Source organism: Pristis pectinata, chromosome 34 (assembly GCF_009764475.1).
Source record: "Pristis pectinata isolate sPriPec2 chromosome 34, sPriPec2.1.pri, whole genome shotgun sequence".
Lineage (NCBI taxonomy): Eukaryota > Metazoa > Chordata > Chondrichthyes > Rhinopristiformes > Pristidae > Pristis > Pristis pectinata.
Window position 1 is genome coordinate 5,200,004 of NC_067438.1, and position 25,826 is coordinate 5,225,829.

The 25,826-nt window shown below is 42.8% G+C and overlaps 1 protein-coding gene across 3 annotated transcripts in view; it reads left to right on the forward strand.

Annotated features, from left to right (window-relative positions):
- The window catches only part of LOC127586055 (natural cytotoxicity triggering receptor 3-like), a 41,749-nt gene extending 16,877 nt beyond the window's left edge, over positions 1-24,872 (forward strand). Inside the window, exons 1-6 of one of the 3 annotated variants that reach the window (XM_052043841.1) lie at positions 6,801-6,925; positions 15,100-15,156; positions 17,884-18,219; positions 20,246-20,386; positions 23,259-23,290; positions 24,356-24,872. In XM_052043841.1, the coding sequence (XP_051899801.1) occupies positions 6,886-6,925; positions 15,100-15,156; positions 17,884-18,219; positions 20,246-20,386; positions 23,259-23,290; positions 24,356-24,640 (891 nt within the window). In that variant the 5' untranslated portion in view covers positions 6,801-6,885 and the 3' untranslated portion in view covers positions 24,641-24,872. Of the gene's footprint in view, positions 1-6,800; positions 6,926-15,099; positions 15,157-17,883; positions 18,220-20,245; positions 20,387-23,258; positions 23,291-24,355 lie in introns of those variants that run through there. The other 2 variants (XM_052043843.1, XM_052043842.1) reach the window with 2 other exon arrangements.
- Positions 24,873-25,826: the final 954 nt, after the last annotated feature.

The window sequence follows — 25,826 nt, forward strand, 5'->3', positions numbered from 1 at the left end:
GAGAGACTGGAGAGGCTGGGTCTGTTGTCCCTGGAGCGGAGGAGGTTCAGAAGGGTCATGACTAAGGTATATAACATTATAGGGGTTTAGATAGAGTGGACTGCATTAATCTTCTCCTCCCCCCCCCCCCCCGCCCTCCCCACACACACACACACACACCTTATCGTAGGTGAATAGAAGACATAGATTTTGGATCAGTGGTAAGAGATCTGAGGGGGACCATTTTCACACAGACAACGGTGAGTACTTAGAATGCACTACCGGAGACACCGGTGGAAGCAGACTTTCTAACAGCATTTAATAGGTGTTTAGATGGCCACTTGAATCGCATAGACATTGAAGCTATGGGGAAAGAGCTGTAAAATGGGATTAACATGAATGGGTGCCCACTATTTGGCTTGTATTAGTTGAGCCGAAAGACCTGTTTCCATGTTGTATGACTACGACTATCCAAATTACATGAAAAGCCAACCGGTCATTTAACGTGTGAATTAGGCGACAAAGTAGTGGTTCTCAGAAAGAAATATGAGAACCATAAATTAACAAAAACGGATTAAACCACATTAGATCTCCCACAATTTAGCGAATAAACCAATTGCATGTTTTAACAATGAGATCTAAGAAGCAGAAGGGACAAGGTTATATTGTTGATGCTTAAAATATTTGAAGCATTTTATTGCAATTAATTTCATAGGTGTTTTACAAGCTTAAGTTAGATATTTCTCAACACTCTTAAATATTTCAGTGTGGGATCCGGGGCGGGTCTTAGTCCGATATCATTCCGAAGTCGTGGGCACGGTGCGTTCTACGTTTCCTCATGACGTCAATCTCATGTCACCACCCAACCCCCCACCCACCCCCCACCGACACAACGAGGTGGAAAGACACACGTCGTTTATTAAAGCTCATGCTGGGATAAATGTGGGTGTGGAATTTTTATCCAGGACAAGGCCAGCGTTGTCTGATCGCTGCGGACCGCAGCATTTGACATCTGAATCACAATCAGGTTTATTATCACTTGACATATGTAGTGAAATTTGCTGTTTTGCGGCAGCAGTACAGTGCAGGACATGGAAATTACTGTAAGTTACAGAAATAATTACATAGTTCAAAAGAGTACCTAAAGAAAGGCAGAGAAAGCAAAGAAAATTAGCAGTAAGTGAAACCCGTGGAACGAAAAGATGTTGGACGTCTGAAATTTTAAACAGTAGAAAATGATGGAATCACGTAGCGGGACAGGCAGCATCAGCGGGAGGAGATCAAAGAAAGGACGTTTAAGGACGTAGACATACTATTTTCTGAATGCTGATGGATTGGGGAAAAGGACGTTGGAGAACATGGAGAGCGGGGTTTCCCGGTACACCGGTCGCTGATAGCATACGTTCAGGTGCAACAAGCACTTAGGAAAGCAAATGCTGCACTGGCATTCATTGCAAGACTATTTGACTACAGCAGGAAGGACATCTGGAATTCTGTGTGTATTTTTGTCTTCTTATCTGAGGAAGGATGTTCTTGCCATGAAGGAAATGCAATGAAGATTCTGGACTGGTAAGACTAAAGCATGAGGAGAAATTGCGTCAGCTGTGACCTATACTCACTGGAACATGGATCATAGAACATCACACGAATCGGGCCTTCGGCGCATGCTGTTTTTTTTTTGCTGATCATGATGCCAAATTAAACTAAATCAATTTGCCTGCAATTAATTCACATCCCTCCATGCCCTGCATGTTCATGTGCCTATCTAAATGTTTCTTCAACGCCACTATCGTGATTGCTTCCACTACCACACCTGGTAGCGACTTCCAGGCACTCACTATTCTCTGTGCCAAAAAATTAATTGGCATACCGCCTTTAAAGTTTACCCCTTTCACTTTAAAACTATGCCCTCTCGTATTTGACATTTCTAACCCGGGTAAAATGACTTTATCTGCCCTGTCTATGCCTCTCATAATTTTATATACCCCCATATGAGCTCTAGAGGAAAGAGGGATCTCCTGGACGCCTACAAAACTTTAACAGAACGAGAGAAACTTTCTTCAAGGAGCGTGTTCCCGGTAAATGGTGCGTCTTACCCAGGGGTCGCGGATTCAGAATGCAAGGTATATCATTGTGAACGGAAATCAGGAGACAGGAGGTAAGGAAACCTGTGGAATTCTCTCTCATAGCACCAGGGGAGGTTGCATCATTAAATATATTCAAGGAGTCGATAGATATACTTCTTAAGGCTAAAGCGATCAAAGACCATGGGGCGAAGGCGGGCTCACGATACTGAGGACCATAATCAGCTATGATCGCGTTAACTGAGGGAACAGGAACACTGCTCCTATTTTCGATGTTTCTTTCATTGGGAATGGGAGACGGACTAAACCAGTTAGTTTTAAGTTACAAAGAGGTTAGGAAAGGGATGGATTGGCCAAAGGGATGTCGCTGCCAGGGAGTGGGGAGGGGGTGGGTGGGCAAGACTGCTGCAGTGATCAATTGCTGATGAAGTCGTCTGGTCGAAAGAATAATGAGAGCGGATAAAAAGGGAAGAAATCAACGACGGGTTACAGAGAAACTGTGAAGAAGTGGTCAGAGCTGCAGGAACCACCCAGCAGATCAGAAAGTGTGAAGACAGAAAGATAGACTAGGTAAATATTACAGCGAAAAGGGTACAACAGAACTGCTCAGTTCAAATCAAACAGAGAATCCGAGTTACCTGAAATTGCTGAATTTGATATTCAGCGCCGAAGACCGCAAAGTGTCCTGATGGAGAACGAGCTGCTGTTCCTCAAACATATATTAAACTTTGTTGGAACAGTGAAGAAAGCAGTGATCTATGTGATCTATATGGCAGCTTGGGTGTAGATCGGAGACTTGAAGTGGCCCGCAACTGGAAGCTCAGGTTCCCTCCTGTGGACTGAATCAAGGTGATCCGCGAGGAGTTCACGCATTCTGCATTTGGTTTCTCCAACAAAGAGGAGACTGCATGGCAAGCAGCAAACGTAAATCACTAGAATGGAAAAGGTACAAGTGAGATACTCATCTCTTGGCTTCCCTGCAGTGCTTTGAGATGATTAGCGATTCACTTGCACTTCGTCCAGTGTTGTGCATAGCAGTTATTACTTACAATGCATCACTTTCTTTTTGTGTCCGGTGCTGACAAGAGAGAGCTTATGGACGCAAGTACGCTGTGCTTAAGGATTTATTAAACTTTTGTCAACACACACACACACACACACACACACACACACACACACACACACACACACACACACACACACACACACACACACACACACGCAGGGAGAGAGAGAGAGAGAGAGGGAGAGAGAGAGAGATGCTGCAAATAAGTTTTCGTTGCACCTGTGCATATACGCATTTGTGCACATGACAATAAACTGAACTTTCATTTTGAAACACAGGCAGATGCATAGACCATATAAATAGGCCAACTGCCCGAAGTTAGCTAAAACATAATGTTGAGGATACTCCACTGCTCAGATATTTTAAAACACACAATTAAATCTGCTTCCCTCATCCTTTCACACAGTGAATTCCAGACCACTGCGACAGGCTGTATAATAGAATCTTCTTCACGTTCTGAGTATGTCGAGGAAAGTTTAACTCTGAGAAATACGAAATTTAAAATGTCATTAAAAGTCATGTGTATCCTGAACTTTGCAAATAGATTCTTCTGCCACAAATGCGTCTATTCTACCAGCATGCATGTGTCTCCTAGAATTCTACAGTTATTATCCTCGGGATTCACAGCGCCCCAGTTTAAGATAAAACGTTAAAATACCTCAAACTCTAAGAAATACTTTGAAACGGTATTAAAGGAATATAACGTCAAAATATCGAAGTCGAGTTTATTGTCATATGCATCGTATATGCAGCATTCACAAAAAACATAAATTAAACATAAATTAAACACAGTTTTTGCAAAGAAGAACACAATTAGAACAGAAAATACATTTTAGTGCAAAGTGTATGACGTGAAATCACTAATTTACAAATTCGCATTTCACCGTTTTCAAATGAATTCAGTCGCTGTTCTAACTCGAGACCTCCCTGGCATGAAACTGATTGGTCGGATACGGAGTCCATTCGTCACCTCTCCTCAGCAGTTAACTACTCTGTAACTTGCCTCAGTGGTGATTCCCTTGACAGAGCGTGAAACCAGAATAACAAACATCTAACTTCAGCTCACCTTGGACTTCCTCGTTTATTCAACCAACGAATAGCTCAGTAGAATTCTTCGTCTGACAAAATATGCATTTTTTCTTGGGGTGTACTGGTCTGTTTGTTTCCCATTCTCCGTCACACTAAAACATTTCTGGATCTGGTTCACTGAAACGAGATTGAACAACCATGGGAATTCTCTACTGTTTGGCTGGATATTTCCTGCATTGTGAAACATTTCGTGGTTTCTACTGCTGATGGAAACATTAACGTTTTGCAATTTCGAAGTTTTCTGTTCTAGTTCCTTACCAAGCAACCCACTGAGAACTGCGTTGCTTCTGTTACGGACTCAGTGAAAGTCCCTTTAAGATAGAGAGTGTGTGTGTATGTGTGTGTGGGGCGTGCTTACATCAATAGAAGATAAAGGACGTAATGACGTTGTTCAAGAAGTCAGGAGAAGAAGGACAGAGAGAGAGAAGGGAGAGTGACACCAGCCTGCTTGTTTTCTCTATCGAAGGATGAGAAACAATAACTGTGTTTTCTACTGAAATCCATGTATGGAAGTTGGAAGTAATCCGGCGGAGTTCACTTTGTTGCTGACCTGCAGAAGTAAACAGGTATTTGTGTGTGGACGACCACAATTCGGATGCTTTTCGGGGTGAGGAATTCACTACCGAGTAAACACTGAAGTGTCGTTTGGGTTCCATCGTGGAACATTTGGATTTCGTAATTACTCTCTCTATGTTTCTCTACGTCTACGTCTTATCTTCAGACAACGGTGGTTGTTGAAGAAGCCCTTTCTCATGTTTCACATTATGGCTTGCGGAACTGAACTTTAAGAACGATTCCGGAACTGGGAGTTTGGGACTTTGTCACACACACACACGAAGAGTTTAGTTTTGGGGTTAACGTTCGAGGTTTAACATTTTTGAATTCTAACATACTAACATTTTTACTTTTATTTTACGTATTATCATAAGTAGTAATTAATAAAATAGTTATTAACACTGAATCATGCTCAGTGTGTTTCTTTTGTTGCTGGTTCGTGGCACTTCTGATCAACAAGACATGCCTTGCATTTCAACTAATTGTAATTGCAACGTTAACAAGGGGAAAACACTCAGTAATGTCCCACAGAAGCAGCTGCAAATTTTAACGACTGTCCCCACTTCTCTGAGAGATGATCATTGATGCTCTTCTCATCAAAGGAAATTTAAGTCACTATTAGAAACGGCTGGCTTTGACAAAAAGTTATCAGTTTGTAAGATTAGCTTTGCTTCTCCTCCCTCCTCCACTGATGCTGCCTGATCCGATGTGTGCTTTTACAGCATTTTCATTTATTTCAGGTTTACAGGAGCCGCAGTGTTTCTTTCCCGAGCGGTTTTTTATTCTCCTCCACCCACACGTTTCCTACTTTTGTCTCCTCCACATAAACCAGCTGCAGCTAAATTATCCCACTATTTGTATCTTTCAATCTCTCATGTTCTGCATCCCATCAAAGAGATTATCTTCTAATCTCTTTCCGCTTTTTTCATCTACCTATCTATCTATCTACCTACCTACCTACCTACCTACCTATCTATCTATCTATCTATCTATCTATCTATCTATCTATCTATCTATCTATCTATCTATCTATCTATCTATCTATCTATCTATCTATCTATCTATCTATCTATCTATCTATCTATCTATCTATCTATCTATCTATCTATCTATCTATCTATCTATCTATCTATCTATCTATCTATCTATCTATCTATCTATCTACCTACCTATCTACCTACCTACCTACCTACCTACCTACCTACCTACCTACCTACCTACCTACCTACCTACCTACCTACCTACCTACCTATCTATCTATCTATCTATCTATCTATCTATCTATCTATCTATCTATCTATCTATCTATCTATCTATCTATCTATCTATCTATCTATCTATCTATCTATCTATCTATCTATCTATCTATCTATCTATCTACCTACCTACCTACCTACCTACCTACCTACCTACCTACCTACCTACCTACCTACCTACCTACCTACCTATCTATCTATCTATCTATCTATCTATCTATCTATCTATCTATCTATCTATCTATCTATCTATCTATCTATCTATCTACCTACCTACCTACCTACCTACCTACCTACCTACCTACCTACCTACCTACCTACCTACCTACCTACCTATCTATCTATCTATCTATCTATCTATCTATCTATCTATCTATCTATCTATCTATCTATCTATCTATCTATCTATCTATCTATCTATCTATCTATCTATCTATCTTTCAGCATTTCCTCTCTTCCCATTTTGTTCTCTCCCTTTCTCTCCTCCTTTCTCTCTTTCACACCATATTCCACACCTACCACTGTCTCTATTTTTTTCTCCCAGATGTTTCATCAGCCGTTGAGCATTTCCAACATGTTTCTGTTTTACTTCAAGTCTCTTAATATTCTGAAGCACCTCACAGATGCTTTATCTAATCAAATGATTCGGAGACAAGAAGTGTGCCCGGTGCTCCTACTGTGGTGTAATCAGGTGATGCGGAGACTAAAATTACACACATTGTCTGCAATCCCGTAGACGGAAACTGGAAGTGCTGCCAATGTAGTAGAAATAAGACTCGATTGTTTAAATAAACACTGCTTTGTGGTTGTGCGCTCCAACATAAGACGTCCACGAGAGTATTTCGATTCAGTGCGGATGGCGGGTGACTCTGAGCGTAGCAGGGATTTTGAGAAGGGTAAGTGCACCTTTAACAGGTCTTGAGGATATCGAGTGGACTTCAGAAGGGGTTTAAGAGATCCTGTATCCTTGAATCTGGTTTTGAGAAGGGTAAACCTCGCTGAGCCTGGTGTTGAGGAGGCCGAGCTTCCTTGCAGCCGGCTTTAGGGATGGTGAGCTTCCCCAGTTCGGATTTTGGGGAGGGTAAGTTTCCCTGAGCCGAGTTTTGGGGAGTTTTCCAAACCCAGCCTCATGGTGAGCGAATGACTCCGAACCGGGATTCAGGGAAAGCGGGTTTCCTTGAATCGACCCTTGGAGTGTCCCTGAATCGTATTTTGAGAAGGGTCAGAGTCTCTCAGCCGGTATATGAGGAGCGCGAATGTGTCTGATGGGGCTTGGATGAAGCTGAGCGTGGCTGAGCAGGGCTTTGGGGAGACACAAGAGACTGCAGATGCTGGAATCTGGAGCAAAAAGAAAACTTCTGGAGGAACACGCGGGTCGAGCAGCATCTGTGAGGGAAGGGGAAGGGAATTGTCGACCTTTCGGGTCGAGATCCTGTATCAGGACTTGAGTGTGAAGAAGGAAGAGAGCCGGTATAAAGAGGAGAGTCAGGGTGGTGAGACAGGATCCAGTAGTTGAAGGTAGACTGATGAGGGGTGAAGGATGACCGGCAGATGGAGCCAACTGGGAGGGGGTGTGTGCAGTTGGGAGGCAGAGACAGGTGGGTGGTAGATGGAAGCAGACAAAGAGAACAGATTGGGTGGGGGGGGGGTGAAGGCAAGATGCTGTGGACGGTGATGAACGGTAACACAAAGGATACCAGTGCCATAATCTGATGAGGAAGGAATGTGATAATGAGAACCATTCGGGGAGAGGTGACTGGAAGATGGAGCCAGATGGGGGAGGGTATCCGGTGGGTGAAATATGTGGTTACTAGGTGGAATAAACCAGGAAGGCTCGGGGGACAAAAATGGGGATTCATGCGTGTCTCCCACCGGATTCCCTCCCTCATCTGGCTCCATCAGCCGTCCACTTCTCCCCGAATGATTCCCATTATCACCTTCTTTACTTTAGTACTTTTATTCCAGAACTAAGAGCCTTTATGTTCCCGCTCATCGGCCTGAACAGCTGTCTCCACCTTCACACTCCCCTCCCGTACCTAGCCTCATCTGCCTTTCATTTATTCACCTTTGACCACTTCCACCTTTGACCTACCTGTCTCTTTCTCCCAACTCCACCTCTCCCCCTCCCTCAAATGGCTCTATCTGCCCGTCATCCCTCATCCCTCCTGGATCCACCTATCACCTCCGGGCCTTCTGCCTCACCACTCCACCTCGTCCCTTTATACTGGCTATCTTTCCACTCCAACCTCATTCTTGATGCAGGTTTTTGATCCAAAGTTTCGGCAATTCCTCCCCCCCCCCCCCCCCCCACCCCCACACCCCGGATGCTGCTCGACCCGCTGAGTTCCTCCCGCGGGTGACTTTCTGCTCGGGCCTCGGGAAGGGTGACTGACCCCGAACCGGGGTTTGAGTTGCTATTTCCCACCGCAACACCACCCAAACTCCTGCCCCTACCCAGCCCAGTCTATATCTGCGTTCCCAATTGCCGTACGGTGGTCCACAGTTCAATGAGCAATGAAGGGGCCTGTTTACTCTTTGTTCGACTTGTTGAGTGAAGGAAATTCAAACTGAGTGCGACTCCTCGGTGCTCCTGCGGCCTCGTTGTTCATCGAGCGTGGCTTTGAGACTGAAATGTCCAGTGAAAGCGGCCGGTGAGACACAACCTACACTTTATCGGCGACTGCTCTCCCACCCCTCCCATTCACCCACTGCAGAAGCCCATGCGTTAAATAATCCCCGTTCCGCGTGTTCTAATGCCTTTTAGGCCTCTAGATGCATTGGATAGTTTGTGCTTCAGACAAGAATTCCACTGAAGCAGACAAAAGATGAAGTAGTTCGGTACACTTCTGAGCAATGTCAAAGGAAAAGGGAAACGAAAGTATTGGATTTCAACAGTTTAACTCCAACTGGGCTGCAGCTGCAGTACTATCAAAATAATTGCCTACAAAACCTTGGTAACTATTCAAATCCTCTTTTATTGGTATTATTAGCACAGTTTAAGTCGGCTTTAGCACGACTTTGTCCTTGGTCCAACCTCCATGACTGCTCTTAATGAAGTGAAAGTAGCTGAGGGAAATTTGGATCATTTCTTAACTATAGATCAGCATTACTCTAACTTCCCTCCTCTCGTTGTGCTTAACTGTATCAAGATGGTGATATGGGAGTTGGCGATGGTACCAGGGATCCTGGTTCCATCCTGACGTCGGCTGCTGTCTGTATGGAGCTTGGACGTCTCCAATGTGACCACGTGGGTTTCCTCCGTGTGCTTCAATGTTCTTCTTGTTTGGTTAATTGGCAACTGTAATTTTGGCCTTAGTGGACTAGGGTTGAAAAATATTGTGGGCGGGGTTACATTTGATCGGTATGTAAGAGGGAATAAGATACAAATGCAGTTGGGTGACCACATGGCAAAACTCCTTTGTTGAGTTCAGAAGAGCGACTTTGAACATTCTGTTGGGGTTGGAGGGGGGGGAGATAATTGCTCTGAGAGCCAGCAAAGACACAATGGGCTGAATGGCCCCCTTTTGTGTCGTGAGAAATAGGACGGTTTAATTTCTGTTCACTGGCAGATTACATACGTGCAGATGAACCACTCAAGCTGATTATCTTTCAAGTCATTTGCTCAGATGCAGATCAATTCGATTCTTTTGCGTGAGAACAGACCACTCGACCCATCCAGTCTATCCGAGCATCTGCGTTACACGCATGGTCTCCCACTCCTCAACATCTCACCCTATCAGCATTACCTTCTTCCTCATCCAAGTCAAAGTCAAAGTCGAATTTATTGTCCTGTGCACAAGTATATGTATGCAAAGGTGCAATGCAAAACTTATTCACAGTAGCATCACAGGCACATATGATCATATAAACAGTATTCACAAAAATAACTTTAATATAAATTAAACTCCTTTTTTTACAAGAAAGAATACAGTTAGAACAAAGTCAATTTCAGTGCAAAGTGGTCAAGGTTGCCATAGTGTTGCTAAACTCCAGTGATTAGGGATGCTCCGGTTGGTTTTCAGAACCGAATGGTTGAAGGGAAGTACCTCACGGGTTTCTTCTTAAATACATCTCTGCTTATTGTCTTTGCCACATGATGGGCTCCACTATTTGCACATTTTGACTCTTCTTTGGGCAAGGAACTTTATCCTGAGTTCTGCGTTTGATCGCTTAATCAAAATCTTTTTTGGACCTCTAATTTTGGACCTGCCAATGAGTATTCTTTTGGTCACATGAAGTACAAAATGCTTTCTTCATCATGAATACTGTAAATGAACTCTTTCATCCGGAAAAAGGACCAAGCCTTTTCATTCTAAAGGCATTTCACAATTCGTCAGACATGGAGCAGTTAAAATGCAGAACTATCTCACTCACAGGCGAGTCCCTGGAATGCGGCGACCAGAACTGCACACAGTGTTAAAGTTCAGGACCAGCATGTTCCAGTGGGGATGAAAGATAAGGATGGCAAGGTTCGGGACTTTGGATGACAATAAACTTTGCAAGCTGAGTCAAAAAGAAGTAAGAAACGAAGCATATGAGGTTTAGAAGGAAAGTTTTAAAGAAGCAGGGAAGAAATTAAACACGGGGTTTTAATGGCTAAAAGGGGCCACGAAGTTACGAAATATCCTTGGCAAGTAAGAATAAGAAGAAGCTTAAGGCATTTTCTACGTATATTAAAAGCAAGATGGTACCTAAGGAAGGGATAGATTCACTCAAGGGTAAAGGAGAGAATTAATGCGTGGCGTTAGAGAAAGTGGGCGTGGTCCAAAATCGCATCGGTGTTCATCAAGCAGAGGACGATGGATGACGGTGAGATCAGGGAGGAGTATGCTGATATTCCAGGGCAAGACGACATTAGGGAGGAGGTGTTGAAAAACATTGTGAATAACTCCAGAGGACCTGAAGGTATGTACCCCAGGAACCCGGGGGAAGTAAGGGAAATTACTGGGACCTTGCCAGAGATATTTGTATCCTCTTCAGCTACTGGCGAGGTGCCAGAAGACTAGAGGATAGCCAATGTTGTTCCCTTGTTTGAGAAGGGCAACAGTGAAATTAGAGGTCGGTAACACTTACAACAGTGATAGGGAAATTATTGGAGCAGATTCTTTAGGACAGGATTTAGTTTCATTTGGAAAATAAACATGGATTTATTTAGGCTAGTCAATATGGCTTTGTGTGAGGGAAGTTCTTTGAGGATGTGACCAACGTGGCTGATGAACGTAGGTCATTTGATGTTATCTGCAAGGGCTTCAGTAAAGCACTTGGCAAGGTTCCTTGTGGTCGGCAGGTCCAGAAAATGAAGTCACATGATCCCCACGGCTAGTTGGTAAATTGGATTCGAAATTTGGTTGATCATAGAAAACAGAGGGTGCTAGACAGATTTGGATGAAAACGCAGATGGTCTGATTAGTAATTTTGCGGATGACACGAAAATTGGTGAACTTGTGGATAGCGAGGAAGGTTGTCAAAGGTTAAGCAGGGTATAGATCATATGGCAGATGGAATTTAATCCAGTGAAGTGTGAGATGATGCATTTGGGAAGGTCAAACACCACAGGAATGTACACGGTAAGTGGCAGAACTCTAAGGGGTATTAAGGTACAGTGTAACCTTAGGCTGCAAGTTCATAGCTTGTTGACAGTTGTAATATAATTAGATAGGGTGCTAAAGAAGGCGCACCGCATGCATGCCTTCATTGCTAGAAGCATTGAATGTAAACTTTGGCAAGTAATGTTGCAGCTGCATAGAGTTTTGGTAAGGCAACATTTGGAATATCGTGTGTGGTTCTGGTCGCCACACTATAGAAAGTATGTGGAGGCTTTGGAGAGGGTGCAGAAGAAGTTCACCAGGTGTTGCCTGGATTAGAGTGTATTAGCTGCAATGAGAGGTTGTAAAAACTTGGGTTGGTTTCTCTGGAGCGTCGGAGGCTGAGGGGCGACCTGATAGAGGTATATAAAATTATGAGAGACAAAGATGTGTTAGATGTCTTATTCCCAGGGTGTATATGTCAAATACTAGAGGGCATAGTTTAAGGTGAGAGGGTGAAATGTAAATGATACTTATTTGTTTTTCCACAGAAAATATTTTGTGCTTGGAACGCGCTGCCAAGGGAGACGCTGAAAGCAGATACCATAAGCAACTTTTAACGGGCACATAACAGGCAGGGAATGAAGGGATATAGACCATGTGAAGACAGATGGGATTAGTTTAATTTGGCATCATGTTCGGCACAAACGTGTTGGGCCAAAGGACCTGTTCCTGTGCTGTACTATTGTATGGTCTGTGTATCCAGCTGGTCTTTAACCAGCTTAAAAGGAATAGACAGCCAGCGCCTCTTTCTCAGGGCACCAATGCTCAATACAAGAGGGCATGGATTTAAAGTAATGGGTGGGAAGTTCAAGGGAGATATGAGAGGAAGGTGTCTTACCCAGAGAGTGGTGGGGCATGGAATGCGCTGCCTGGGGCGGTGGTAGAGGCAGGTACGTTGGTCAAATTCAAGAGATTGCTAGGTAAACATATGGAGGAGTTTAAAATAGAGGGATATGTGGTAGGAAGGGGTTAGATAGTCTTAGGTGAGGTTTAAAGGTCGGAACCACATTGTGGGCCGAAGGGCCTGTATTGTGCTGTACTGTTCTATGGTTCTATGATTAACACACTCCCACATGTAAGATGTGGACTTACCCAATAACACTTGCTCCCAATCAAGTTTGACCAGTTCCTGCCTAATGCTGTTGTGATTAACCTTCCTCCAATTTATCACTTTCATAGGAGGACCAGTCGTATCCGTGACCATAACAATCTTAAAATTTACGAAATAAGAATTACTGTTCCCAAAGTCCCCCACTGAAATTTCGATCGACTGACCAATCTCATTTCCCAATAAAAGGTCCAGCACGACCTCTTCCTTAGTTGGTCTATCTACATATTGTTTCCAGAATACCCACCTCCACTCGCCGGTGCACATAAGAAATTCTGCCCTTTCTAAGCTGCTGACACTAAGGACTCCTAATCGATATTGGGGAAGTTAAAATTACCCCCTGTTCTTTTTAAATCTTTCCATGACTTGCCTATATATCTGTTCCTCCATCTCCCGCTGATTATTGGAAGGCCTATAGAACATAGAACACTACAGCACAATACAGGCCCTTAGGCCCACAATGTTGTGGTGACATTTTATCCTGCTCTAAGATCTATCTAACCCTTCCCTCCCACATGGCCTCCATTTTCTATCATTCATGTGTCTATCTAAGAGTATCTTAAATGTCCCTGATGTAGCTGCCTCCACGACCTCTGCCGGAAGTACGTTCCGCTCACCCACCACTCTCTGTGTAAATACAATTTGCCTCTTACATTCCCCACTATACCTTTCACCAATGAAATTGAAATTATGTCCCCTCGTATGAGCCATTTTCGCCCTGGGAAAAAAGTCTCTTGACTGTCCGCCCGCCTATGGTATCATTCCATCGTAGTGATTGCACATTTCTTATTCTTGACCTCCACCATTATGAACTCGCTGGATGAACCGTCCCCGATGTCCGCTCTAAGTGCAGCGAAAACATTATCCCTGCTCTGAAATGCTGCTTCCCCACCTCTTTTGCCTCCCTTTCTATCACATCCGGTACATCTCAATCCCGAAACGTAGATCTGCCGGTCCTGCCCTTCTCTCAGCCAAGATGGTGTAATGCCTACATGTTGTAATCCTAGCTCTGTTCTCATCTGTTTTACCCGTTATACTCATTGCATTAAAATGCACTTCAGACCGTCAGACTCACCGTGTTCATTAACATGCCCTTCATTTTCTCCCTTTGGACTGACCTAATTTAACTTCCTCAATCTCTCCATCTGCTGACTCACTGCTCTGTTCCACCCATTGCCCTCCGCCGCAACAGTTTAAACCCTCCAGAGTAGTAGTGGAATTCTAAAGACCTGGTTTCATTTCATGGAAAAGAGTATTGCAAGATTTTCCTGCAGTAATCTGTACAATTCCTGGACTAAAATTAAATTAGAAAAACTACGAAAATAGTACAAAAATAGTTATGGACATAGAAACCAAAACTCATTTGTTGAAATACAATGGTTCAAATCCCACCAAAGACTCAGGCTACTTAAGTTCTGCTGAGGAAAGGAAAATGTTTTAGAAATGAGTTGCCATCATAAAAAACCGGAACCTAATTGTTTCACTATTGCCAACAAAAGTGGGACATCTACTGCCCTTTGGCAGTGTTCCCAACTGCCAGCTGCCTCCTTAAATGACACAGAATACCACTGACGTTACGGGGAATTACAGATGGCCACTGAATGCTGGTCGAGGCTGCAACACTCACATGTAAGAACAAAGAAAATCGACAAGAGGAAAAAAGTAGCTTGTTTTTGCCCGCCTTGAAAAAGGCTGCGCGCCCTTCTGTTCATCTTCGCTCAGATTTAATTCACCAACTCTGCACAGATACATGCTGATGTTATCAGGCTAATTATATTTTAAAACATTTATTCGCTAGGACATACAGCAGCTAGAAACACTTTGCAAGATCAGGCAAAACACTCTGCAAAATCAGACAGACAAGAAAGAGAAAATAACCACCTTTCAGGTCAAAGACCCTTCGTCAAAACTGGTATATAGAGGGAAAATACTCCTTTTAACTTTCGGAGAGGGTAGGGAGTAATGGATAGTATAATGGGAATATCTCTGATAGGGTAAGGCCAGGATTGCGTGGGGAGCTGCTATTAATGAACTCATCTGCTGGAGAAAGAAGTCAAACAAAGAGAAGTCAAACAAATAAAAGCTAAGAAATGCAGGTCAGAGCTGTAGAAAATGCCCAGCAGATTTGGCAATGTTAGCGGAGAGAGAAAAACTGAAGAAACATAAATTGAAGCAGAACTAAAAGCGAAAGACTTAAAATTGCTGAAGTTGTCATTGAGTTGCAAAGACAGTAACTCCCCAGATGAAGCGTTGTTCCTCATTCTTACGTTGGGCGTCGTTTGCTATTTCTATTTCATATTTTCAGCATCCGCAATTTATTCTTGTTTTTCCATTTTACTGAGTTTTATTTTCATTTGTTTGTTTTCATTCACAGGCAGACACCGAACCATGATGTGGAATGGGTTTGTATGTTCATTGATGTTATTTTCTGGTAAGTAATCCACACACAGTTTCATGCCCCAGAGAGAGAAAGACAGACAGAGTATGATGGGAACAGTGGAGGGGGGGGGCGGGGCTGGTTATCTCTTTAACATTATTCTGTCAATTAGTTAGATTATTGCTAACCTAGGGCCTAATTGTGCACTCACATACTCTTCGTTAGTAATTAAAACGATTCGTTTCGAAAACAAAAATTACATTGTGCACAATCCAGTACATCCCACTGACACCAATTATCTAAATAGCTATATTGTAGTCTATTGAGATGCTGTTGTTAATTTTTTAATGGTTGAAAATATCTGGGGTGCGCGGCTTAATAACACACGGTGGGACTGGCGGTCCGAAGTATTTCGTTTAATGCAAGGACTACAACGGGTAAAACAGATGATAACGGGACAGACTATATGGATGGATGGATGGATGGATGGATGGATGGATGGATGGATGGATGGATGGATGGATGGATGGATGGATGGATGGATGGATGGATGGATGGATGGATGGATGGATGGATGGATGAATTTTTAACTTTGTTTTACCGACCTGCAAGTTGATGCACTGGAGTAAAAGTAGATGATATTAACATTCTGGGACATGTCAGGCAACTCAACAAAATATCATAGAGAAGGTTACTTAAGCAGTTAAAACCTCACCCCTTACTTGCAAGATGCAGATTTTTTATCTCCATTCGTTTTTGATTCAGTGAAGAATGTTCCAACGCAATTTTCCAATGTTAACAATGAGGACAGTCGCCAAACTCAGACGGTATAGCCTGACTTTGTAAATGGAACTAGGATATCGCAGCCATTACAGAAACTTGGTTGAGGGAAGGGCAGGACTGGCAAATCAACTTTTCAAGGTTTACATGTTTCAGAAGTGATAGAGCGGGATGTAAACGAGGTGTGGATTGAATTGCTGAGTAGGGTGAACATCACAGCTGCAATTAGAGGGAATATCTTGGAGGGATCATCCAGGGAGGCAGCATAAGCAAATTTTACTACAGGGCTTCCGGTGCCATGGCTGCTCCATAATGACTTAAGACACACACTTAATAAGACAAGAACACACAAGAACGTGAAAAAAAACAGAATTTACCCATTCGTCTATCGTGGCGATTCGACATCATCGCTGGAGCGTATATTTGCCACTTTGTGATGATGGCGGGTCTCCCACCGGAGCAGTTTTGACTCAGTGCCAGCTACCTGAAAAAAATTCATGTGTTGTCATTATATCTAAACATGTATCGAAGTCTTCCATTAATATGTTCAGTGATTGAACCTCCTAGATCCCTTTGACTGGAGAATTCCGGCGATGCACCGCCCCATAACTGGTAAAAGTTCTTCCCTTCTCTGCCCTGAACGAGTAAACATCAGTTTTGATACTGTAAGCTCCGGTTTCAATTTCTGAGCGGGAAGTTTCAACTTGGATTTAGCTTGCGAAGCCCCGTAAGAATTTTGCAGGTTTCAATTACATCACCTGTCATTCTTTCAAACAGTGGATAGAATGGCTCCTTTCTGCTCAATCTGTCCTCGTACTCCTTTGATCTGGAGCTGAGACCATTCACAATGATCTAAATGTAGACCGTCCAGGGTTCTTTGTAATGAACAGAAGCACACAGGTACCGAATCGTCCTGACTACTCCAGAAGCAACTGTCCCACTCGACCCCTCTAGCTTTCTCTGCGATATAATAAGGTCATGACTGATGTGACTGCATGGATGAATGGATGGATGGATTTTTATCTCAGCATTTACCGGACTGCAAGTTCAGATACTGGTGTAAAAACAGATGATATTAAAATTCTGGGAGAGGTTTGGCGAATAAACAAAATATCATAGAGAAGGTTATTTAGACAGCTAAGGCCTCATGCCTTACTTGCAAGACGCAGCTTTATATCTCCATTCATTTTGATTTAGTGCAGAATGTTATGACGCAATTTTCTGATGCTTAATGATGAGCACCGTCACCATCTCCGGCGCTGAAATTCAGATTTGTGAAATTATTGAAAATTGGTTGTGTTGTAAATAGCAAACTGCAACTTCAAGTGGCCTTTTGGGAAGGCCAGACAAGCATGGGACGTACACCATATTTGGCAGGGCTCTAGGCAGTGTTGATGAGCTGAGGGACCTTAGGGTAAAAGTCCTTAGAAGCCTGAAAATGACAGCACCATTGGATAAGGTGGATAATGCGATGTTTGCCTTGATTGCCATGTCATTGAATATAAGAGTTGGGACGTCAGATAACAGTTTCATAAAATATTGGTTAAGCCACATCTGGAGTACTGCCTGCGGTTCTAGTCGCCACACTATAAGAAGGTTTTGATTGCGCTGGAGAGGATGCAGAGGAGGCTGAGGGGTTACCTAATAGAAGTAGGTAAAGTTATGAGGGGTAGATTGGGTAGTTGGTGACAATCTTTATTCCATGATTGGTGTGCATAAGAAACGACGACATAGTTTTAAGGTGAGAGATGAGAAGTTTAGAGGGGGATTTTTTTCACACAGTGGATGGATGGAGACCGGATTGCACTACCTGAAGAGGTGGCGGAGGCAGATACTCTCACGATATTAAGAAGCACCTAGACAAGTACAAGCATGGGAGTCTATGGATCCAATGTGGGTAAATGAGATCAGTGTAGATGAGAGCAACGGTGGCATTGACACACGGGCCCCAAAGGACTGTATCTTTACTGTACGACTCTATGAGATTATTTCGGGTTACAGGAGCTGCTAGAAAAATCAACCAATCGCCGCAGCGCATCACTGTTACTGAAGGGGGGACGGTGCAGCTGAACTGTACTTTCAGCCTGAAATCAAGCCATCAAGGGGACAAAATAATAGGAAGCATCAGTTGGTACAAAGACGAGGAAGATCGTTGCGTTTGCGCCACGTGCAGCGGATATCAAGGTCGCGTTCTGCTGAACAGTTCAATAGGCATTCTACGTGAAACTTTGCAAATCACCGATCTCAGAATCAACGATACAGGAAAGTATTACTGCAAAGTGGATATTTTCATGGAAGCACAATATCTTGGAAACGGGACAGAAGTCATAATCAGACGTAAGTTCGTATTACCTTACATTTATATTCGACTGACTATGCATCCCTCTCAACAGCGTCACCAACTCCTGCAAAAAAAAGGTTGCTTAATGCAAATTTAGGCAAAGAAATTCGGAATACTATTAACATATTAATGATCTGTTATATGTGCTCAAAATAATGATAAGCAAACTGAAATTGCAATCGCCACAATCATACGACTACTTAAGGAGTTATTTTAACTCAGACTGTCCACAGGAAACTGGCGGAATCGGTCACACACATATCACGAACCAGCAACAAAAGAAACACACTGAGCATGATTCAGTGTTAAAAACTATTTTATTAATTACTACTTATGATAATACGTAAAATAAAAGTAAAAATGTTAGTATGTTAGAATTCAAAAATGTTAAACCTTGAACGTTAACCCCAAAACTAAACTCGTTGTGTGTGTGTGTGACAAAGTCCCAAACTCCAAGTTCAGGAATGGTTCTTAAAGTTCAGTTCCGCAAGCCATAAGGTGAAACATGAGCAAGGGTTTCTTCAACAGCCACCGTTGTCTGAAGATAAGACGTAGACGTAGAGTAACATAGAGAGAGTAACTACGAAATCCAAATGTTCCACGATGGAACCCAAACGACACTTCAGTGTTTACTCGGTAGTGACTTCCTCACCCCGAAAAGCATCCGAATCGTGGTCGTCCACACACAAATACCTGTTTCCTTCTACAGGTCAGCAACAAAGTGAACTCCACTGGATTACTTCCAACTTCCATACATGGATTTCAGTGGCAAACACATTTATTGTTTCTCATCCATCGATAGAGAAACTAGCAGGCTGGTGTCTCTCTCCCCTCTCTCTCTTCTTCTTCTACAACGTCATTACGTCCTTTATCTTCTATTGACGTAAGCACGCCCCACACACAAATACACACACACTCTCTATCTTAAAGGGACTTCCACTGAGTCCGTAACACACACAAATCCGATAAAAATCAAAGAATAAGACGGGATAAAATGCTGGGATTGCTCAGAGGACATGCAGAAAGAGTCCTCATGCCATCATAGAACATTTGCGATAGAGCAGGAGACATCGTAGCGGCTGGGCGAAAGAAATCTGCACAACCCAATCCTGACCAGCAGCATGTTCTCAACCCCGCAGTTCACCGCGCTTAAAATGCACATCTAGACACGTTTTAAATTTCGTGAGATGTGCCGCCTCCACTACTTATTCAGGCAGGGAGTTCGAGACGCCAACCACACTGTGAGTGAAATTGTTTTTTCCCCATTGCTCCAGATTCCAGCATCTGCAGAATCTCTTGTTTCCCCATCTCCTGTCTGACTTTCCCACTAATTATTTTTTCATCTTTTCCCTTTTTATAAATGTTAAAGCCCCTTTCTATTTGATCTGTCTGGGCCCCTCATAAATGTCCATACTCCAGCCGTCTACCCTCAGCCTTCTCCCTTCCAGATAAAACAATCCTAGTTCGTCAACCTTCCATCAATAACGAAAATATTGCTGTACAGTCAACATCCTCCCAGAAGTTATTCACCAGTTAAGGGCGTTAACCCTTTATTACAACGGACATAGCCAACAGTTCAGTTTGCCTCTCTGCAGGATGCTGTCTGTTCTGCTCAGCATTTCCTGGTTCCATTTTACACTTCAGACATTGAAAAGACATCTAAATCAAATATCATATAACTGCTCACTTACCGCTAACATCGCCCCACCCAAGTATTTGCACAGAAAAAGAAAAGTTAATTACAATATATTCTTGTGGATTTTATCTGTTCAACATCTTGATTCCGCGATGTAGGGAACGCGTTCGCATCCAGCCAACGTAACCAAAACAATCAGTCAGAAAATTTAAACAGAGTAAAACGTTATTTCGAGTTTACCTGCTCATCATGGTTGGAGCAACGCCGAACAGTCAGCGTGGCAACCAAGCTAAGTGTTCTCAGCTAAAACCTTCCGTCAAAAATAGCACGCAGCATAAACACGGAAAACGAGGAGGGGACTAAAACCATATACTTTTATTTCTCAGCAGGGAGTGGTGACGACGGCAAAACATTGTTTCTGAATGAAAGTAGCATCTATCTGCCTGTTTTGTCACTCGTGGTTGTTGTGCCCCTCGCGTTGGCGCTGTTTGTCATCATTTATACTCGACGCCGCGGCCGACTTTCAGGTAATTACATTGAATGCAACCACCTTGATTCGTGAACACAAGACGAGATAACATAAACAAGAGTTGGCTTCCTGGGCTCTCAAGAAATCACCACCATTCGATATGACCATGGCTGCTCTACCCCAAACCTTACCTCCTCTTCTGTGCCAGATCCTCATAACCCTCAATCATTCAAAGAGAATGGTCTACCTTCACTGCAAATCCCACCAGTGAGTTGGGCTCCAGAACTAACTGGACTTAGTTCACGTGGAATGAGTTACTTTATGTTACTCATTCGTTCATGAGACCGACATTGCTGGGAATTTTAGTCCCCATCTCTCATTGCCCCTTGTGAGAAGGTAGTTGAGAGTCAAATCATTAATTGGTTTAGATTTACAAATAGGCGAGGAAGAGGAAAAGAAGAACAATACAGTAAGCTGGCAGTTTCATAGTTACCACGAGTGAGACTAGCTGTTTTCTCAAGGTTAATTATTTGCTTTCCTGTGCTCATGGCTCTGGATCGATTGCCCAGAATTCGGGCGACTAGGCCAGTGACACAACCACAACATACAAACAAAAGAACATAGTAGAAGAAGTAAACCAGTCGACTCTTGAAGCCCACTCCACCAATCAGTACGATCATGACTGATCAACTACCTCAGCCACACCTTCTTGCATTATCCTGAAATATTTTGATTCCATCGATACCTGGAGATCTTTCGGTCTATGCTTGAATTAATTCAATGATGGTATCTACAAGTCTCACGTGCAGGAAGTTCCATTATGATTTACTATCCTGTGTATGAAGAAATTCTTCTTCATTTCACACATAAACAGTTTACCCCCTAGTCTGAGATTTTGACTCCCAGTTCGAGGCTCGTCAGCCTGGGAAACTTCTCTCTGCTTCCAGTTGATTTTTCCAGATTTTCATTGAGCATCTCCTTTTCAACTCAAGATACGGCACGCCTAATTTACTCTCTGTTTCCGCAAACAGCATACCACCCATCTCTGGAACCACTCTCGTTGATCTTCCGCTATGGCAATTATATTCTTTCTTAGGCAGGAAGACCAAAATCCTTGCTGCAGTCTCCCCAAAGCCAAATGCAATTGCAACAGTATATCCTTACACCTGCATTCAAATCCAATTATAATAAAGGTGAATACAGTAAACCATTCGACATCCTATCGCGCATTGTTGGGTTGACTTTGTACATGTACACCGAATAATAATAATAATTTCTTTATTAGTCACATGTACATCGAAACACACAGTGAAATGTGTCTTCGCGTAGAATGTGCTAGGGGCAGCCCGCAAGTGTCGCCACTCTTCCGGCGCCAACATACCATGCCCACAACTTCCTAACCTGTACGTCTTTGGAATGTGGGAGGAAACCGGAGCACCCGGAGGAAACACACGCAGTCACGGGGAGAACGTACAAACTCCTTACAGACAACGGCTGGAATTGAACCCGAGCCGCTGACGCTGTGATAGCATTACGCTAACGGCTACACTACAGTGCCTGCCTAAAGGAGAGCCTCTCCTTCAAGCCGGACTTCCCCTTGATCATCAATACGACCCGATTTTTCACCATTTTAAATATACTCTTTTTTTTTTGTTTTGTGACCACAAGGGATCACATCATATTTACACCCTACTTGTCCATAACTCCACGAAGCCTCATTACATTCTCCCCTGTGCTCTAAACCCCAGCTAGTTTAAACTTGACACTTGTTTTCCTCAGGCAAGTCGTGTATTGTGAGTAGAAGGGGCGGAAGCACTGATCTCTGTGGTAGCCACTAGTCACGACCTGACAGCAAAAGAAGAATCCATTTATTTCCATTCTTTGTTTTCAGTCCGATAACCAATCTATTCAAGAAAATTACATCAAGTTCTGTGTGCTCCAACCAGACTCCTATGTGGAACATTATGGGAAACCTTCTGAAAATCTAAATACATCACATTAATTAGTCCCCCCTTGTCTGTTTTCACATCCTTAAGGAATTCTAGCAGATTAGCCAAACGAGGTTTTCTTTTCATAAATCCATGCTGACTCTTCAGACTCCTCTGATCCTTTTTCACATGCCATGTTGTAGTAGCCGGCGTTTCCCCTACTGCTGACATTAGACGAAGAGGTCGGTCATGTCCTTTCTGTCTCCCTCCCTAAAACCAGTGGGGTCACAATTGCTACGCTCCAGTTCACAGAATTGCAGGGTATGTAAACCTAACTTGGCAGATACAGTTCTTTCATCAGCCCATGGAGGAATATCCACTTCAATGAATACCAGACCCGATATACAGCTGGCATTGCAAAATATCCATTAATTTAGTCAATATACAGAAGAACGCCAGCATTTTATGCAAAGTTTATTTCATAAAATTGAATGTTTTCCACGAATTTTGGATTTTATTTTGCATTAATCTGAAGCAGGAAAGAACATGGATTATGTTTATAAAATATTTGCACACACTTCGCCTACCTCTTTGTCCCAAAAAAACTACGATTCTAGATTTTGAGAAGCTTCTTAAACGGGAGTCTGAGGAGGACAGGTCTAGAACGCAGAGGAGCAGAAAAAAACAGGGGGAGGGGGGTACACAATATGTAGAAAACCACTGTTAATTATCAAACGTCAAGGTCATTAACCTCAGAACCTTCAATTATTGCATTCAATGGGCCACTTCAATGTTTTATTGATTGTTCAGGATCTTATCCCGCAATGTAACATATTAACAAAAGTACAGAGAAAATTGTATAATTTTATAAAAGTAGGATATGTTAACGAAGAAACTTGTTCGCATAGTGTCCATTTTCTATTGACAGAGTTGCATTTTATTTTTGGAAGTTATTTCATTTGTGGGTTTGATAAAAAAAAATCTGTTTAAAATGTTTTATAGATAAAACATCTGGAACTCAAGTCGTGACTAAGGTATGTAGCCTGTTAATACTTCTTTTTTACTCGATTTGTTCCGTGGTTATTTGCCATTGTGTGTGACGATTTTTGAGGAATAAACAGAAATAGGAGGTTTGGGATAATCCAGAGAAGTCAAGGTCCCAGGCTCCAGACACGTCCGATTAAGACACTGGACGTGGGAGCCTGGTACTCTTTTTTTTTAAAAAAGGATAAAGTAAACGCCTTTACTGCGCTCGATCTTTAGAGATTATATTCGAAGCTTCTACACAAATTCGTTCTTCAATGTATCTACTCTAACACAAGCACTGCAAACATATTATATGAAACAACTTTGATATAACCTCAACAACCCATTTCAGCCCCAGTTATTTCAACCATTTTTATAAGAGAGAAGAAGCCACCGACACATTGAGGCCAGCGTGTGCTGGTGTTTTAGCTTGTTGTCATCGTGCTAGATTGAATTGTTTCGAATTTGGCGGCTAAAATCCCGAGTAATTTAGGAAAATATATTTCCTAACCTATTTCCCTCAAGATAGTACCTATGGTAAAACAAACATATTATTGTAATGCAGTTCATTTAACACAGCAAATTAAACAGCGCCCCCAGGTAGAGTTTACTTGCATCTTTATTTGATCGTAACTCCAGGGTACACATCGCACATCAAGTGGTCCTTAATTATTTTGCAAGCGAAACACGAAAATGTGGGTCTTTTGTTTATAATATGGCAAACATTTGCTTAGGCGATGTCTAATCTGTTCAAAGTTCTATGGTGTATTTAGCATCTGAACAATCAGAGAGCAGTGGGTAGTTTCATCTTCACTGAATAACATGATGCACTTAAAACAATTAAGACGCTTTCTTCCCATAGTCAGCTTCGCAGCGGCGTGGTTATTAACGTTGGACTGCTGAACTGTATAGCAAGAGAGAGCGGGATAGACATGAAACTGTTAACAGCACTTCACAACTCACATTGTTATGGCCTTTAAAAAAACACGCTCCCTAAAACACATTTGCTACTGAACAAATTCTAATCTTGTTTAGGCTTTAAATCTTGTAATCAATGATCTGTTTCATTCAAGGAAGAGGGAAGTGTAATCTATGCAAACCCGATTATCTGTAACTCGAACCGGAATCACCCACTGGATTACGCTGAGTGCGAGTCAGTGAAGTCTCAAGTACGGAACGATGGACCAGTGAAGGCTAGGCCGCTATCACAGGCGGGAAGAAGTGAAGACTCGGTTGTATACTCTTCGGTGATGCGGTCAGATCATATGAAGGATCCGGCGCCATTGAAGCCCAAGAAGACTCCCAGAAGGGAGGAGAATCAGGTCGTGTACGCGACCGTGAATACGAGGCATTTTTGAGGAAGCCGTCTCCGAACATTGGCAAAGAGCTGTCCGGGAGGCAGTGTTGTCTGCTTAACAGAAGTTGCTTGCATCCTTGATATTCCATGAACAAACATAAAAGTTTCTCGATGCTTCTGTTGTTATTCGTTTGTTTACCTCAAGATGCTTGCATTGTTCGCATTGTCTTATGACATACAAGGCCATTTGGCCCATTGTGTCCATGCTACCTCCCAGAAAAATTCCATGAAACCCATTTCTCTTCACCATTCTCTCTCCTCCTATCTTGATCATCAATGGAATTTTTTTCTTCAATTGAGATGTTTTCCTGTTGATTGTAATTATTAAAATTGTTTATTTCAGTGAACGTGCGAGAAGGGAGATTTTCTAACGGTGATTTGAACAGCACTGCAAACTGTCTGCCAATCGCTGCTCAAAGCGCAGCGCACTGCACTCAGAGATCTTACAACTTTTACATGCCCTTATTCTCAAAAAGACATAAGCAAGTAGTATTCCAATTAACCCACCCAAGCAGAGCAACTGCTGAGAAAGTCGACCCGTTGGTGGAACGGAGGAGAGTCAGATAAAGAAGTAATGCAGAATTACAAGCCCTGAAATTAGGAAAAACCTTTTCACTAATCTAGTTTAAAATATGGTGGGAGAAGGTTCAATCACGGCTTTAAAAATTAAAAAATAAGATTAAAATTTCAATGAAAAAGAGAGATGTACAGGGAAAGAGATGGAAAATTAATCTTCCAGCGTGTACCTTACAAAATTCAAACGAGAGCTCAAACGAGAGAAACAGAGGGCTGCAGAGGTTGAAAAACACGATGATCCTGAAGGAACTCAGCAGGCCAGGTAGCATCCGTGGAGAAAAGTAGGCGGTCAACGTTTCGGGTCAGGACCCTTCTTCAGGACTGAAGATAGGAAAAGGGGAAACTCAATAGATAGGAAGGAAAAGCAGAGCAGTGATAGATGGACAAAATAGGGGAGGCGGGTGGCACAGGGTGGTGATAGGCAGATGCAAGTGACAGATAGTGATAGGCAGGTGCGGGGAGGAGGGGAGAGCATGTCCACCGGGGGATAGATCAAAGGTAAGGGCAGAGAGGGAAGAAAGAAAAAGTAAAAAAGTAGAAAAAAGTGGCTAAGGAAGGGAAGAAGAGAAGAAGCGTGGTTGGGGAGGAGTTGGGGTAGTGGGGAAAGGGGG